At 43.9% G+C, this 16,441-nt stretch overlaps 3 protein-coding genes across 4 annotated transcripts in view; 1 reads left to right on the forward strand and 2 right to left on the reverse strand.

Annotated features, from left to right (window-relative positions):
- Positions 1-4,738: 4,738 nt before the first annotated feature.
- Positions 4,739-7,652, reverse strand: ndufb5 (NADH:ubiquinone oxidoreductase subunit B5). The gene is made up of 6 exons (XM_063200057.1): positions 7,401-7,652; positions 6,849-6,934; positions 6,437-6,503; positions 5,728-5,789; positions 5,508-5,614; positions 4,739-5,009 (listed from the first exon to the last, which is right to left on the reverse strand). The coding sequence occupies exons 1-6, from the start codon at positions 7,516-7,518 to the stop codon at positions 4,889-4,891; spliced, it is 561 nt and encodes a 186-aa protein (XP_063056127.1). The 5' UTR covers positions 7,519-7,652; the 3' UTR covers positions 4,739-4,888.
- A 121-nt stretch (positions 7,653-7,773) lies between these two features.
- mrpl47 (mitochondrial ribosomal protein L47) lies at positions 7,774-13,505 on the forward strand. Its single transcript, XM_063200753.1, has 7 exons — positions 7,774-7,918; positions 8,068-8,195; positions 8,853-8,913; positions 10,582-10,678; positions 11,560-11,690; positions 12,080-12,175; positions 13,146-13,505. The coding sequence occupies exons 1-7, from the start codon at positions 7,785-7,787 to the stop codon at positions 13,252-13,254; spliced, it is 756 nt and encodes a 251-aa protein (XP_063056823.1). The 5' UTR covers positions 7,774-7,784; the 3' UTR covers positions 13,255-13,505.
- A 732-nt stretch (positions 13,506-14,237) lies between these two features.
- The window catches only part of actl6a (actin-like 6A), a 13,766-nt gene continuing 11,562 nt past the window's right edge, over positions 14,238-16,441 (reverse strand). For both annotated transcript variants that reach the window (XM_063200058.1, XM_063200059.1), the window contains 2 exons: positions 15,046-15,132; positions 14,238-14,844 (listed from right to left, as the gene is read on the reverse strand). In XM_063200058.1, coding sequence (XP_063056128.1) covers positions 14,764-14,844; positions 15,046-15,132 — 168 coding nt within the window. In that variant the 3' untranslated portion in view covers positions 14,238-14,763. The remainder of the gene's footprint in view (positions 14,845-15,045; positions 15,133-16,441) is intronic.

The raw sequence follows: 16,441 nt of genomic DNA on the forward strand, positions 1-16,441 counted from the left end.
ACACAACAGGCCTATATAAAATATGAAGGACACATTATCTGGTTAGCTCACGGTCCCTTTGTGCCTCGTGTAGGCGAGTGAAGGCAGGTTCCAATATCCCGACAGTCAGACTTTTCACAGTCTTTAAATGTCCTCCGAGGTCGCTTCGCTTCCGTGACTTAAATAGCTCAAAAAGTGTATTCCCATGCGAACGAAATATGTGCAAAAAGCGTAGTTGTATGATACAGTCGATAGTCCTACAACTCGAAAGGCATCGCAAGCGGCCTGACTGTTTCAAGCGCATCCAGAGTGTGCTGCTGCAACAACGCCTCGGCCTGAGGTTGTTCACGTGAACTTTTAATTTACATCAGCCAGGCACTGCGTGACACCTGCTGCATGCTGGGTGGTCTCCCTCCTGAACTTTATTCAATATCAAAACGAATGAGGAATGATTATGCTAAATCCAACCTGCACAAATAATTACAGGCTATCTTTAGAAATGCAATTTCATATAGGCCTATGCAATCCCAATGAAACATAATAATGTTCTTACATTAAAATACACGATATTCACTTAATGAAATAGAAATAAATAATGAAAAAATAATAAAGAAAAAAAAACACTTTCATCACAACTCTCTCTCTCACACACACACACACACACACACACCAGCAGCAGCAGCGCAGCAGCAAAAACTCGTATCTTCTCAGTGGAATGAACTCCCTATCTACTACTTCTAAGAAAACATATCACACACACACACACACACACACACACACACACACACACACACACACACACACACATCTGCCTATCAGGTTGCCGTGGTAACCAGTGATGACGTCAACTTACCCACTGCACTGTCCTATAGAGTTCTTCAGTAACGCGGAAGCATGTAGTAGATTGTAGTCTTTCATGTTAGCATTTAAGGACTTCCTGGTTCGTATCGGCTTCCGGCCTCCATTGGGAATGAATAGGGGTAAATTTCAAATAAGCTCCGAGTGCAAGCACGCGCTTAGCGAACCCCCGCAAACTGTCGAGGGTGTTAAAAATAGGCTGTAGGTATGACATGGTTGATCATTTTGTGTCAAACTTCGACATAAATACGATGTTGCGTCCATATGCTAAACCCGGAAGCTTTTGGCGACTACAGAAGCGGCGCCTGTATCTAACGGCATATACGTGCGGAGGCTTGTACCCATGGCAACCAAAGGAAAGTATGTAGTTCGGAAGTTTTAATGATCAGAAAGGGGTTAGCAATATTGAATTATAATCGTCATGATTTAACATGTGAATACACCAACGTGATGATACGATCCGTTCCACTAATGAGAAAGGGATGCGGGGACACGCTAATGTTCGTTGTTGCCGTGCAACTTATATTTTTGCCAAACCTGAATCTCTATGGCGTTTTGCAATGTAAAAAATCGCCATCGAACCGGAAGTCCAAACGCCGCATACAAGTTGACGTCAACGCTGAAGAGCTCTATTCTTATTCTAATAGAGCTCTTCAGCGTTGACGTCAACTTGTATGCGGCGTTTGGACTACCGGTTCCCTGGCGATTTTTTACATTGCAAAACGCCATAGAGCTCTTCAGCGTTGACGTCAACTTGTATGCGGCGTTTGGACTACCGGTTCGATGGCGATTTTTTACATTGCAAAACGCCATAGAGATTCAGGTTTGGCAAAAATATAAGTTGCACGGCAACAACGAACATTAGCGTGTCCCCGCATCCCTTTCTCATTAGTGGAACGGATCATATCATCATGTTGGTGTATTCACATGTTAAATCATGACGATTATAATTCAATATTGCTAACCCCTTTCTGATCATTAAAACTTCCGAACTACATACTTTCCTTTGGTTGCCATGGGTACAACCCTCCGCACGTACATGCCGTTAGATACAGGCGCCGCTTCTGTAGTCGCCAAAAGCTTCCGGGTTTAGCATATGGACGCAACATCGTATTTATGTCGAAGTTTGACACAAAATGATCAACCATGTCATACCTACAGCCTATTTTTAACACCCTCGACAGTTTGCGGGGGTTCGCTAAGCGCGTGCTTGCACTCGGAGCTTATTTGAAATTTACCCCTATTCATTCTCAATGGAGGCCGGAAGCCGATACGAACCAGGAAGTCCTTAAATGCTAACATTAAAGACTACAATCTACTACATGCTTCCGCGTTACTGAAGAACTCTATACAAGTTCAAGTTTAAGAAGCCTTATATGACTGATGGGTGATTGTATTGCCAAAGCGCAAGATATAATGAACATGCATTCATTCATTCATTCATTCATTCTTTCGTATACAGAACACCCAATGAAAGTCTGTGTGTGTGTGTGTGTGTGTGTGTGTGTGTGTGTGTGTGTGTGTGTGTGTCAATGAGTATATGTGTGCTCTCTCTCCCTAGTCTCATCTTCCTCCTTCTCTCTGTTGATTTCTTGTCTCCGCCCATCGCGCATGCGCGCACACACACACACACACACACACACACACACACACACACACACACACACACACACACACACACACACACACACACACACACGTTTAGATAGTGGATTGAAGTGTAGTCTCTGAATGAGCACAAGAGGGCATCCAAGGACTTGGATTTGGATAAATCTTAGGATGTCCATTTGGTACCGGTATCTGTTTGGAGAGGAGTCTAGACTAATGATTTCCAAACTGTGGGCAACAAAGGTATTCCAAGTGGGTTGTGAAATCATTTTCTTAGAATCTTAATAATATGTAGGCCTTCTGTTGACAAATTGTTTGAATTGTATTGTTAATTGGGCCAGAGGTGGGCCTCGAACATTTTTGAACATGTCAAGTGGGCCCCAAGTTGGAAAAGGGTGAGAAGTTACCCTGGTGTTGATCGTTAACATTAAGGACTCCTGCTTCATCAGCAGGCAATATTTAGTTGTTAAGTTGATGTTGTTGTCGCCATAGTTGAAAAGTTCTTTGATGTGTTCTATTTGGAGTTGTCATTACATTGTTACGTTGTCTTGATGTAGCATGTATTTGAAAACTACAATTGATGCTCATGTGTTCCTTTTGTAGATTTCAAGTTTTGTATTGACACACGCTGGCATTGCTCCCTCCCATCTTCATATACTAAGAAAGTATTACCAAATTATTTCTGGTGGTAGTGAGAGATGGTTTCTAAGAAGCAACCATCTCTGTGGTAGTAGACCCCTTTAATGCACACCGCGCCATCAGAGGAACACCGTAATAGTCATTGTAAGATTAATTACCATAGTACTACTCTACTATGACATAACATGGGCCTTTATTAATGCATTGCGACTCAAGTCATTGCAATTCTGGTAACAACAAATTTATAACGCCATGTTTTAATGGGTTAAAGTCACTGTAGTACTAGTTTTTTCTCATATGAAGTTACAGATGTGAAACTATAGATGTCATTATCTGCCAGTAGGTGATATATTTACACACAGGCTTGGATATCGATGTTGGAAGTGTGTCGAATAGATGGTGTGTGCGGAAAAAGTGAGGTGATAGCCAACCCATTCCAAACAAAACATTAATTTGTTAGTGCGATTCAGACCTTCTTTCCCTTCTTTTAATTTGTTCCAAAGTAATGCTTTACTTAACACGTTGATAGTTCAGTACAGCCTACATCTTGCGAGCTTCTCTCATAATTTTGTTGTGAGGGAAACCAAGGATGAGGTGCTGAAGTCTTGAAGATTATCTGAGTGACATCTTTTTATAAAATTCACAATCATCAGTCAAATAAAGTAAAGGCAAAATCATGATGCTTTGCCCCGTCAGTCATGTCATTGTCCTGTGGAATCAGTGGGTGTTTGCGATCAGTTATATTTGTTATGTGCTGCAGAACCCATGGCAGTTGAGCATTCAGAAGAATAAAATGATACCTGTAGTGAGTTTTTTGTGCGTCCTTACTGCAATACACCTACTGATTAGAGCAGAGGTGGGGAACCTTTTTCATTCGAGGGGCCACATTATGAACACAAACAAGGATTTCTCTCTGCACTTTAGGCCTATATTGAAGCCAACCACCTTTAGAACAGACCCCACCTTTTCTAGGTCCCCTGAATATAACTTAATTGTATTCCAAATGTAATTTCTAAGATTCCTTTACAGATTGTCATATTTCATGTGAAGCAACAACCTCATCGGATCCAACAACCATAAATGGCCCTCGAGACGTAGCCTCTGGATTAGAGGGTTGGATTATACCAATATAATGAATCGTAATATGGCCTATGATGAAGGTTTAGATTACTAAACCAATATAATTCAGAGTAAAAGACTCCTCTATACATCAGGGTAGCATCTAAGTGGCGACTCATTTCGCATGAATGTACCAGTTGTTGGTAACCCCAACTTCTGCTCCCTTTGTTTTATTTAGGGGGTAATGATCCTGGTTGAGGAAGCGTCATACAGTGTAGCAACCCCTATAGCTACTATTTTCTAAATAAAATACACATTTCATCATTATACTAAATGGGGTTTGAATCATTTCCAAAATTCACATACTCAAGGAAACTGACCAATTGTACTGATTATACATCTTTTTCAAATGAATAAAGACATAATTGCTTTCTGAAATGTGGACATAAGTATGAGGATTCTGCTGGACAGCGATGATACGGCAAGACTACGCTGCCGAGCATGGACTCAAAGTCCAGATGTTTGAAAGCGCTAGTTGTGAACGATGTAACAGAATGTCAAGTTGTGCGATGCAACAGAACAGACAGGGAAGCAGTTTAAATAGTAGACGCATGCTTTAATAATGATGCGCACATAAACAGTCAGACAAATACTCTACGCAGGTTCTTTGTACAGGTTAGAGGATTGGTGCGGTCCGGGGGTTGGGCGCGGTGGGCCAGAGGCGGCCGCTGGGTCCTAGAGGGGATCAGTTGTCGGGCGTGGCTTTGGGAGAGTAGTCGATGAGAGACTTGTCAATGGTCTCCACCTGGAACCATGCCCCGTCACCCTTCTGACGCATGTGGCGGCGCACCTGCATCTGCAGATTTCTGAAAACACACAAACACTACATTAGTGACTGGCTCAGTGTGGTGGGATGGGGATGGTGTCAGGTTGTAGCGAAGTATGGAGGAGGTGTGTGTGTGTGTGTGTGTGCACTACACCATCTCTGTCTTCTCTTGCTCCATGTGATCAAGTAGGTGTGTGCGAGCTAGTGGCTAGATAAGGCTTAGGTGTGTGTGTGTGTGTGTGTGTGTTACCTCGGGTAAATTCTATTATCCAAACTCCCACTTGTGTTTGTGGCCTCGTGGTGATGTTGCAAGACGTCATTGATGATTGAAGTTTAATCCAATATATTGCACAAGCGCAAAATTCAATAGTGATTTTCTCATTTGCAATAGAGATGTTGAAAGGGGATATGTCCCCCCAAAAGTCCATGTCGAGAACAGGAGTTTGGATAATGGAATGTACGCCCCAGCTCTGTCTTCTCTTGCTCTATGTGCACTTATACCAGGTGGTGTGTGCGTGCATGCGTGCGTGTGTTTTACCTCATCTCTGTCTTCTCCTGCTCCATTTGCACCAGTGCCATCATCTTCTCGTACTCCTTCGCTGGATCATCCAGAAGGTTCCTCGCTATCCACCTGGTGATGGGGTGCTGCGCACAACACACACACGTTAAAGGTACACCCAAACTCCAAATACCTGGTGATGGTGTGTCACACACACACACTACACTACACGTTGTTATGGGGTGCCACTCACACACACCTTATAGTACTCCCAGTGGTCTGGCACATAGTCCTCAGGGATCTCGGCCAACTCTGCATCACCTGAAACACACGGCGTGATCAAAATCAGTTTCATCGACCAAGTATGCATGCATATATAAGGAAGTCAACTCAGATGCCAACATTGGCTATCTAGTACTAATGAAAAGTAAATACAATAAACACTTGAAACCGTGCAGCTCCAACATTAATGTCATACATACATGGAAGGAGCAAACGTACTGCATAGCAGTGGTTCCCAAACTTCTTATTAACTTGTGCTTTCCCTGTTCGTATGAAAAGCCCCTTCTTTCTGATGCGCCCCACCTGCAGTACCCCCACCCCCACCTCGGGGGTACCGGCCTCCAGTTTGGTAATCACTGCTGTGTACAGCATCATACAAACCTCCTCTCCACTTACTACTACAAAGTAGTATGACTAACAGGCAGAACAAACCTGCACAATGTAAAACACAAAGTCTACAAAGACACATGTGACCCACTAGTAGAGCTTGAAAATATCTTATTTCTGCATTTATTATGCATCATTATAGGGTCATTATATCAGATATAGCACAACCACAACGGATTCACATGGGTAATGTAAAGGTACAGCATTCCACATAACTACAAAACATCCTGTTTCTGTGGTTATAACTATTCATAACTGGCCAATTATTTCTTGTGTATGTCACACACTTCTCAACTCACCAATAAACACATTGACAAAGGTGATGAATGCAGCGAGAGGAATTCCTGTCAGCAGTGTGTAGTATTGCTGGAAAGGAATAAAACACAAGTGAGGAAAAAATACACCTGAAGATGCATTTGTGGCTGCTCGTTTTAGCATTACATTACACTCAGCTGCCACTTTCTTTCGAAGCTAGTTATTTGCAGGGTATTGGTTACAGCCCCTGGAGCAAGTTACATGCCTTGCTTGAGGGCACTTCCTCAGCCATGTCAGTGGAAGGATGGGATTTGAACCTCCACCCTCTGATCTAAAGCCCATCCCCAAGCCTGCCCACGACTGTCAGTTCATACATGTGTCATTCAAGTGTAATCAAATCGTTTAATCTTGTCAGGCTGATTGCTGATGAATGTGGTTTAGACATGAACTCCGTACCAAGAGACGCAGAAACCTTCTGTCGTAGTAATCAGATGGTTTGATGATGAACATTTTCTTCCCATGGCTGCCGTATCGTACCACCGCTGTAGGAGAGGAAAGGTGTGGAGAGGGGGAAGAGTTGAGGTGAGGAGAGGAGAGAAGATGGGAAGAGTAAATGTGAGTTACCCTATCAACCACACTAGAACTATTATTTTAAGGTCATTAGAAAGCCTACTGTCCCACTTTACCATGTGCACTTTGACTAGTGCCCAAGTAACCTCATTTGAACTTAGCACAACACAGGCTCGTTCACACTTTAGAATTGAACACAAGACATTTCCGCAAGGCGAATGCTGGGGCGAACAACAAGAGTGTAATATAACTCACTTGATTGTTGGTAACCTGTTATACTCCGTTAATTAAACCGTAAACAATGCAGCCAGCTCAGCTGCTAGCTATCTGGCTAGCAAACACAAGTGCCTTCAGTTGAGCGGACTGACAAGGTCATAATCAAAACAGAGCTCAGCCGAAACATTATTCCACAATGTAACATCTATAAACGCAACTCACCCTTTTCTGTTTTTAATGCCGAGCCAGAGAGTAAAGTCCCGACGGGAATGTTGCTTTTTAAAGGATTCAATCTGCCTGCCAAAGCGGCAGCAGACCGTAGGACGCTCATACCCACCATCACTACTTTGGGCAGAGTTCCACCGGAAGAACTTCATATTTCGCCTCCCTTGTGGCACGCCATCTTTGATGAGGGAAAATATTTTTCTGAACTTTAGACTACAAACTAGAAGCATATGTGGTATATGTGGTTCTTATGTGTCCCTGTATTTATTTAAAAACAACAGTGTCAATGAAAAAATGCTTGATTGTCTAAAACCCAAGTCAACACAACCTTGGTGCATCCTGGGTAAAAGGAAGTGCTCCTCACCTGTCATCAGTTTCAAAATGGCGGCGACCTCTGCAGGACGCATTGCTGGTTTATGTCGACTATTTCAGCGTTCTGTGTCAATACAAACATCATCTTTCACATCACAGCAAACGCAGTATTCTTCAATCAGGTGTAATACTCTCGCCAGCAGGTAATGACATTTATCTTCTTGCTGCGAGTCAGTGTAGCCTACTGTTGTGTGATGCAACGAACACCCAGCTGGGTTGCTGAATGGGGCTGCGTAGACAGCGGATGTTTTTAATGTTCATGTTCTTCTACTTCATGTCTGTTACGTTTCAGGTTCAGCTCAGTTTGTCCGGCTGCGGTGCCGATCCATTGTCGTCTCTTCCACACATCACACAGTCGCAGCGGACTCGATGAGTTCTTCGATACTCCCGAGAACTGGGGCGAACCTAAAGTCAAGTCTGGTACGTGTGTTTGTGCACGTGTGTGTGTGCTTGCTTGTTATTGTCTGTAGAGTACTTCGATCTCTGATGGCCCCGTCAGTGTGTGCAGCTGATATATTCGAATCCACTCCAGCTGGGTTTATTTGGGTGGTTCTGTGCTTCTGTCGTGTAGCACTGATCCACCATTCCCATTACAACTACTGAGCCCCCACCAATTGCCCGTTTCCCTTTTGGCTACCGATTCTGCTCTGTGTGTGTAGGCCTATGTGTGTGCGTGTGCGTGTGTGTGTGTGTGTGTGTGTGTGTGTGTGTGTGTGTGTGTGTGTGTGTGTGTGCGTGTGCGTGTGTGTGCCAGCGTTGGATAAAAAGGGGATTGATTTCCTCGGTTGACATGACAAGTCATTAGTAGAATACTCTCAGACCCTCCACTATTGCCTTTGCAGCTTCAAACTATAGAGAGAAGTTTAGTCATGGACCGCCTAGTGTTTACTGATCATCAGGCAGGAAATAGTAATTATACTGTAGTACAGGCATTGGGCAGGGCTGTCTGTCTCTGCACCTCATTTGTATACAACCAAATTTAGTGTATTGTCTCTTAGTACATAGGCTACTGTGCTGCTGAACATACAATGTCCCTCATCACGTGTCCCTTATCATGTGTCCCTTGTCCCTTCCCAGGAGCCCCCTGGACCAGCAAACTGCTGCGGGCCAAAAGCAACGAGGACCTCCACAAACTATGGTAAGCCAATTGGCACACACGTGCAGACATATGGATCAATGACGTTTTTGTTATAGCACCGACGTCAGCGATTGTATGAATATATCTGAAGCTTGTACTTGTTGTGCTTGTAATCAGGGCTCTAAATTAACACACGCCAAACACGGGTGAGAATTCATTTTGGCTAGTAGAAAAAATTACCTACCCGCCAATTTGGCTAGTAGCGCCCGAGTACAGTAAATTATGAACGGTAAACCGCTGCTTGAATGGCAACGATACAGCGAGATTTCCTACATTACCCATAAACACTACCGTCATGACGTAGCATCCCACCGTGGGCTTTCCGAAGCAGCTCTGGCAGCGGCCACTCCATGCTTGTGTTGCGCGCGCCACGACAGAAAACATTTCAGACGACCAGCCTACTGTCGGCTACGCTCGCATTATTTTGACAGGCAACTCTCCTCCTCTGCTTCTGTCGCTTTCGCTCCACCACTTTTAACATCACTATTAGGCCTACTGTTACTATTAGCACTCACCGACACAGAACCTTTCTCTAACAGGCTGCCTTTTTAAGCTGCGAGGACCTGACCGAAGAGTTATAACATGACGCGGATTATGCCTACTTCTGTTTTGTATGTTTTGTGGTGGTGGTTAGAGCAAGATTCTGTGTTGGCGAATAGGCCTACTAGTAATAATAACAGTAATAGTAGTGACGTTTTTTAAAAAGGAGTGGTTGTGGAAAGAAATTGCGACAAGGGCAGAGGATGATAACTATCTGTCAGAGTAGTGTGCGCGTAGCTGTCAGTTGTCTTCTGAAATGCTTTCAGTCCTGGCGCAACTTAAGTTGGAAAGCCCACTCCATCGGAAAGAAGAGCAGACCTTGCATAACCGTGCAAGTAGGCTACGTGAAAAAAAAATCAATAACCAAAAAACTGCCAACGGCGACATTTCCGTGATAGTTAAACATAGCATGCTTCTTGTCATTTTGTTGCGCATAGAGAAGAGCTCCTGGAGTAAATGGAGGTGTCTATAGCAGCATATAGGCTACATAAACACACAGACATACCCGTGTGTGTGTGTGTGTGTGTGTGTGTGTGTGTGTGTGTGTGTGTGTGTGTGTTGATCTCTCCTTTCCTCCTCTCTCCTCTTCTTTTCCTCATTTCTTCTCCTTCCTTGGAGTGTACAGATGTGAGGTTTTGTAGTGTTTGGCTGTGTGTTTGGTTGTAGGCTATGTTAAAGGTCTGTTGTGTGGCTTGAGTGATGTGATTCACTGTTTTCAGAGGTAAATATAAAGCAGAAGTTAAAAAAATAATTCAAAAGTGTATATAATATGCTTATTATGTTAATTAGGCCTATGTAGGCCTATAGTGTTTATGTGTTTTGGAAATAGTTGAATAAAATAACCATGATTTAAAAAATAAAATAAAAAAAATAGCCTAACGCATAGCCTATTTTATTTTGGCGAGATTAAAAAAAAAATGGCTAGTTGACCTTCTGTTTGGCTGGTAAGAAAAAATGTCTACTAGCCAAATTGGCTGGTGGTGGAAAAAGTTAATTTAGAGCCCTGCTTGTAATAACAATTACTTATTCATTTATGGGTATTTCCTTTGGTTTTACTGCCTGACGTTTGCTACTGAAACTATGGTAAGTTACTAAGTATATCAAACACATGCTATGTGTGTGTGACAGGTACGTCCTTCTGAAGGAGAAGAACATGCTGCTGACTCTTCAGCAGGAGGCAAAGAGGCAGCGTCTCTCCATGCCCAGCCCCGAACGCCTCAAGAAGGTACACACACACACATACACACACACACTTCACTCTGCGTGGAGAGAAGAGGGCAGTTCAGTAAAGACAATAGCCCCGTTTATACTGCGGGCTATTGGCCCAGGAACTGAAGCCCGGGAACTTAAGCCTAGGGCTAGAGTTCCTGGTGCATTTATACTGTAGGCCAACTGAAAATTCGAAATGGAATGGTAGCCGTGGTAACTCATTAAAAAATGACCTGCAAGCACCAGGGCTAACTGGTGGCCCTGGCAGTTGAGAAGGGCCTGTTACCTGGACAACAGTTTTTGCTTTGACCCAGTTCTGGCCTAGCCCAGACGGTATAAACTGGTACAGGGGCTGGGCTTAAGTTCCTGGGCCAATGGCCCGTAGTATAAACTGGGCTACCGTCACCCTCGTTTGGTCAGGTGGAGTGGCCTGCGGTGCGTCGAGCCACACACACACACACACCTACACACACACACACACACAGAGTAACACTGTCTTGTGTCTTGGTGAAGCGGTCCATGGTGTGCCTACCCACACAAATTATAATTGGAAAATGGGAGCATGCAACTGCGTTTGGATAAGAAGCCGACTTGTACCTTCATATGTGTGCACTACAACGCCCTGTAACAGGTTGGGATTAGTGGTGGCTTTGCTCTGGGCATGATTTCGCAGGTTAGAGTTAGAGATGTTTTTGATAAGGGCACAAAAATTCACATCAGGAAAACTACTTACTTCATGCAAGCCTGGTCGTTTGACAAAATTGATTGGCAGCGGCGCTGTAGCGCGAGTTAACGTGAAAAGTCGTTGCACCAAAACGGGGAATGCACTGGAGTGAAATAAAACGCCTTTTTCATGATGGAGGTCCGCACACTAACAGCTGCCTCGTGTGTCTGTAGGTGGAGCGGTCCATGGTGCGTCTGGACACGGTGGTAGAGGAGAGAGAGGCTTCACTGCGTCTCCTCATGACTGGGCAGGAGAGAGGCAGGCCTGGAGCGTGGAGGAAGAGCATCTTCGGATACGCATACTGGTACAAACACACACATGCACGCTAAAACACACACATACACGAGGAAGAATCTCTTCTGACACGCATACTGTTACACACATGCGCACGCCTCCCCTCAAGGAGGAAGAACATCATTGGACATGCTTACTAGTACACACACACACCCACACCCACGCACACGCACAGAAAATCACAGCGGCAACAGGAAGTTGCATGACGGAGAAAATTGTGTGTCATGTGACTAAAGTGCATGAAAGTGCTTTACCGTTGCATCTGAGGAGCACGCCTTAACTTCAAAAAGCGTCGCGCCAACATGCAGAATGCACTAGCGTGCGATACATATGCAAAACCATGTGGTCAGCCTGCACACGAATAGCTGTCACTTACCCTGTGTTTGTGTGTGTATGTAGGTATCGCTTTAGAGAGCATCCCATCCCCTGGTTCATGAACACGCGCTACAAGAGGAAACGCTTCTACACGCCGGACTTCGTCCAGCCGCACGCCAGGTGAGTGCCAGTGTTTTGTGGAGCCAGAAGGGGTGTTAACCTATTGACGCCCAAGGCACCTGTAAAAAGGGGTGCTGAATGCCTGAGTCCTTTTTAAGAAAAGCTGCCCTCGCCCTACAAAAACCTAAATATCTCAGCTTCTGAAGCACATAAAAATATGCCCTGCGTTGCATTTGAACGCTAAAACCCTCATCTCTCATTGGAATTTCATTCATCTCAAACAAACAGACATTTTTTAATGAAGTTGTCTCAAATCTCATGAGCCTGAATGTTGCATAATGCAGCTCCAGGCGCCAGGGCCAATGTTGCGCAACGCAACATCAGGCATCAATGGGTTAAACACAAGGTCCGGGAGCCGCATGCGGCCCACCAGATGGTTGAATCCAGCCCCAGACTTGTAGAGAAAAACAGTACAGATGTCAAAATGAGAAGTAAATCTCTAACCAACACACAATTCACTGCAGTTGTGTGAGCTTTCAGGTATTTAATACTAGAGTTAAAATGTTGCCATTTAGCATCAATGCCCCCTGATATACCCACTGCCATCTACCTTAAGATGATTGACTAGCAATGAGATTCCAATATGAAGCAGAATTTTGCAATTTCGCTACTGGTCCACCCCACTTGATCAAATAGGCCCCTGAACTGGAATGAGTTTGGAACATCCCTGGGCTACGGCAAACGTGGGGAAATGTAGTATTCCATTATGACATTGCAGCGGCCATGTTCAAAGTGCCCTCAGTAGACATCTTGTAGAATAATGGTGTTATTGCAATATGCAGACTTCTGTCCTCCACTTATACTTGTGGCCTCGCATGTTGCCTCCGCGGAATAAACAATAAAGTTTCCCAGCTGTCGTCCTAACTTTTGGGGGACTGTTTTTCATTTATCATCCCAAATGCAGATCAGTAAATGACATTAGAATTGTGCTTTTGCAAGATATTGAATTCATTTTTTGTGTGTTTTGTAGGCAACGGCTGGAAAACTATCTGCGTGGCAGAGTGAGGAAGAACACACACGAACGACAAGAGAAGAAGAAACTACAACAGCTCTTCCCCAAACAGGCGGCAAACTCATAACACACACAAGCAGCTTTTCCCCAAACATGCAGTTGTCATGAATACACACACACACACACACACTGCATTAGTCTGGGCAAGTTGTTCCCCAAACAAGTGTTTCATACTCCATTAGTCTCCATGAGTTGTGTGTTATTACACATAAACATGAAATTGTCCTGGCCACAGCGTAGAGGTCTACCATCTTCTGTGTTCATTGGTATATGTGTTACTGTAACCTGCAGCATTGTAATAAAGATGTCTCCTTTGTACAGCAGTGGTGGTGGTATGATTACCTGATTGGAGGGTGGAGATTGAGCACATTCCAGGAAAAGGTGCAGGACAAATGCTGACGAAGTTTAAAGTGAGGAGTCCACACAGTTAAAATTAGTGTTGCACCGATACCATTTTTTGGTCCCCATACGATACCCGATACCTGGCTGTGCAGTATCGGCCGATACCGATACCACCCTATTTGAAACTTATGTATATGAAGGGCTGTAGTGTATACTACTTGGATGTAAAATCATTGCATGGCTTTGTCAGGCTGCTGCCTACCTTTGTGAAACAGGAAAAAGACTAATACAAAGTGAATCCAGCCAAACGTTTTATACTTTTTAAATACCTGTATGAAATAACTAATTTCAAGGCTGTTTAAGTGTCATACAAGCACCTGTAAAAGGTATCGGTGCCCTATTTTTTGGTACACGCCGATACCGATACCACCATTTTAGTGCAGATCCACCGATACTGGTGTCGGTGCAACACTACTTAAAATCCTTTTTCCTTCGTTTTTTTTTTTTATTCCACGTCAGAATTGTTTCGACCACTGCCTTCATCCGTTGGATAACAATGGTCGAAACTTAATCTTGCCATGGAATAAAAAAAATCAAAGCAAAAAGGATTTTAAGTTTGCAGACTCTGCAATGTCATCTATGATTACCTGAGTCACAGTGTCAGATTTCAAAGTGTAACAATGAGAATCAGTTTATTTAAAAAAAAAAAAAAGTTAGATGTGTCACAATAAAAATGTTTATTTTCCAAAAAAGACTACACGCTTACATGGAGACAGCTGGAGCCTGGAGAGCAAAACAGTCACGGCTTCTGAAGTACACCCACACGAACACACACACACAATCTCTCTCTCTCGCTTTCTCTCTCTCGCTGCACATACTCTCACTCACTCACTCGCACTCCCCAGTTTGGCTTCTACATGACGTGACGGCCACTTTACAGTAACACCAGCTAAACCCCGCCCCCCTCAGGCTCCAACCAATCAGGACAGTCTCAGGGACAGGTGCACTTTATAAAATAAGAAAATAGCAAATCAACATTAAACAGTCTACACACTGGAGGGTTGACCAAAGAGTATTGTACAAAACTAGACAAAAGGGTGCGAGAGTATATCTGTGTGTGTGTGTGTGTTCCTGAGTCCGGGAGTTGCAGGGTTGAGAGGTTTGTGGCGTTTTCAAGGCAGTCGTCTTTGTTGTCATGGATATCGGGGTATTTCATGTCTGGTTGTCATGGAGATTAGGGGCACTTCCTGTCGACACACTGCTTCCCGCCCTCCTCGTACTCCTGCTTGGAGATCCACATCTGCTGGAACGTGCCCTGCACACACACACAGATACTTTCAACAAGTGCCTCACTGGAGCTCAGCACACTTTTCCTATTTGATCACAAATTAACCGCTGAATTAGTTAATCCATTAAATAAGGATGGCAGCAGCTATGATGAAGGCACTGGGGGGGAGGAAGAGTTTGTACGCGCGAGGTGAGAATGGACCCTCCTTGTGTGCGTGCGTGTACTTACGAGTGAGGCAAGGATGGAGCCTCCTATCCAGGCACTGAAGCGCCGCTCTACTGTCGTGTTATTGGCTATCAGCTTCAGACGCATACTCTGTGGAGAGAAATGAACAACAAGACCCATGATGAGTTCTGTTACTGCTGTTGGAGATCTATGGGAACGATGACACAGGTGTGAAGCTTTCTGAAGTACGTAGTGTGTGCTCGTTAACAGCAAGTTTTAAGTTAGTGTTGGCCAACTGTAAAGCTTTGATCATACTGTATTTCACAAAGACCCCTCTCCAGCATCGTATAAAGGGTGTCATTTGTTGGAAAACCAGAAGGGGGGGGGATACGTTGCAGATTTTAAGCAATATCAATGAATTTACTAGAGATGCACCGGATCCTGATTTTTAGGATCCTGACGGATACCGGATCCACTGCTTAAGATCCTGCCGGATCAGGAACCAGGTACCGGATCCTACGAAAGGGTTGAAACACACAGCCCTTTTTATTACATTGGCGCAAACTATTTTTAAGACTCATTGGCTGACTGCCACACTCCCTTCAACGGCCGCTTCCAAAGGGCTTTCATTCCATGCAGCGATTGGGGTTGTGAAAGACTGAAAAGTCTAGGCTACGTAAAAAGTGGAGATGCCCCAGATCCTGATTTTTAGGTAACTGCCGGATACCGGATCCACTGCTTAAGATCCTGCCGGATCCGGATAGTCTGAAGAACCCTATTATCCTGCCGGATCCGGAACTGGATCTTGGATCCTGTATATCTCTAGTATTTACATTGAACTGTGATTAAAACCATGTAGAAAAGGTGGTAATATCAAAACCAGAAGGAGGGACAATCCCCCCCCTACAAATCATACCTTAATATACAGTATAATGTAGCGTCAGACAACAACATTTTTCACATATCTATCGCAATGGACATTGGTTGGTTGGATGCAGCTATCAGTACCCAACCTTCTACCAAGGGTGGATGTAAAACAAACATGACATATTTTGAAGGTAAAGGATCACGACTGCCACGACTTTTGTTTGGCACTTGCTAGTGCCACTCTATATTTTAGCTTCTGAATATTCCACCGACTTAACTTTTCATACCCTATTTTATGATTTATGTCTTACCTCAGCTAACTACTTTACAGTTGTGCTCAAAATAATAGCAGTGTCTTACAAAGGTGAGTAAGTAGATTGTACTTTCATGAACACAAATGCATTGGGGACACTACACATTCACTGCACATTCAAGAAAATTGGGAAAAGTAATTCCATTTTATATTTCACAGAAAGTGAAGAAATGCGATGTTCATGAAACTGGTGTTGACATTTGTCTTTGGAAACTCAAAAATGTTCTGTACAAACGAATTCATTCTTGAAAATTCAACTCTGCTGAGCATCCTAAACTA

This window comes from Engraulis encrasicolus, chromosome 6, assembly GCF_034702125.1.
Source record: "Engraulis encrasicolus isolate BLACKSEA-1 chromosome 6, IST_EnEncr_1.0, whole genome shotgun sequence".
Classification (NCBI taxonomy): domain Eukaryota; kingdom Metazoa; phylum Chordata; class Actinopteri; order Clupeiformes; family Engraulidae; genus Engraulis; species Engraulis encrasicolus.

Excerpts from the sequence above, each read along its gene's own strand:
- mrpl47 (XM_063200753.1), top strand. The coding sequence starts at position 7,785 with ATGGCGGCGACCTCTGCAGGACGCATTGCTGGTTTATGTCGACTATTT. Across the intron at positions 8,196-8,852 it reads CGAACCTAAAGTCAAGTCTG|GAGCCCCCTGGACCAGCAAA; the intron begins GTACGTGTGTTT and ends GTCCCTTCCCAG. Across the intron at positions 11,691-12,079 it reads ATCTTCGGATACGCATACTG|GTATCGCTTTAGAGAGCATC; the intron begins GTACAAACACAC and ends GTGTGTATGTAG.
- ndufb5 (XM_063200057.1), bottom strand. The coding sequence starts at position 7,518 with ATGGTGGGTATGAGCGTCCTACGGTCTGCTGCCGCTTTGGCAGGCAGA. Across the intron at positions 5,615-5,727 it reads ACCACTGGGAGTACTATAAG|CACCCCATCACCAGGTGGAT; the intron begins GTGTGTGTGAGT and ends TGTTGTGCGCAG. Across the intron at positions 5,010-5,507 it reads CAGGAGAAGACAGAGATGAG|AAATCTGCAGATGCAGGTGC; the intron begins GTAAAACACACG and ends GTGTGTTTTCAG.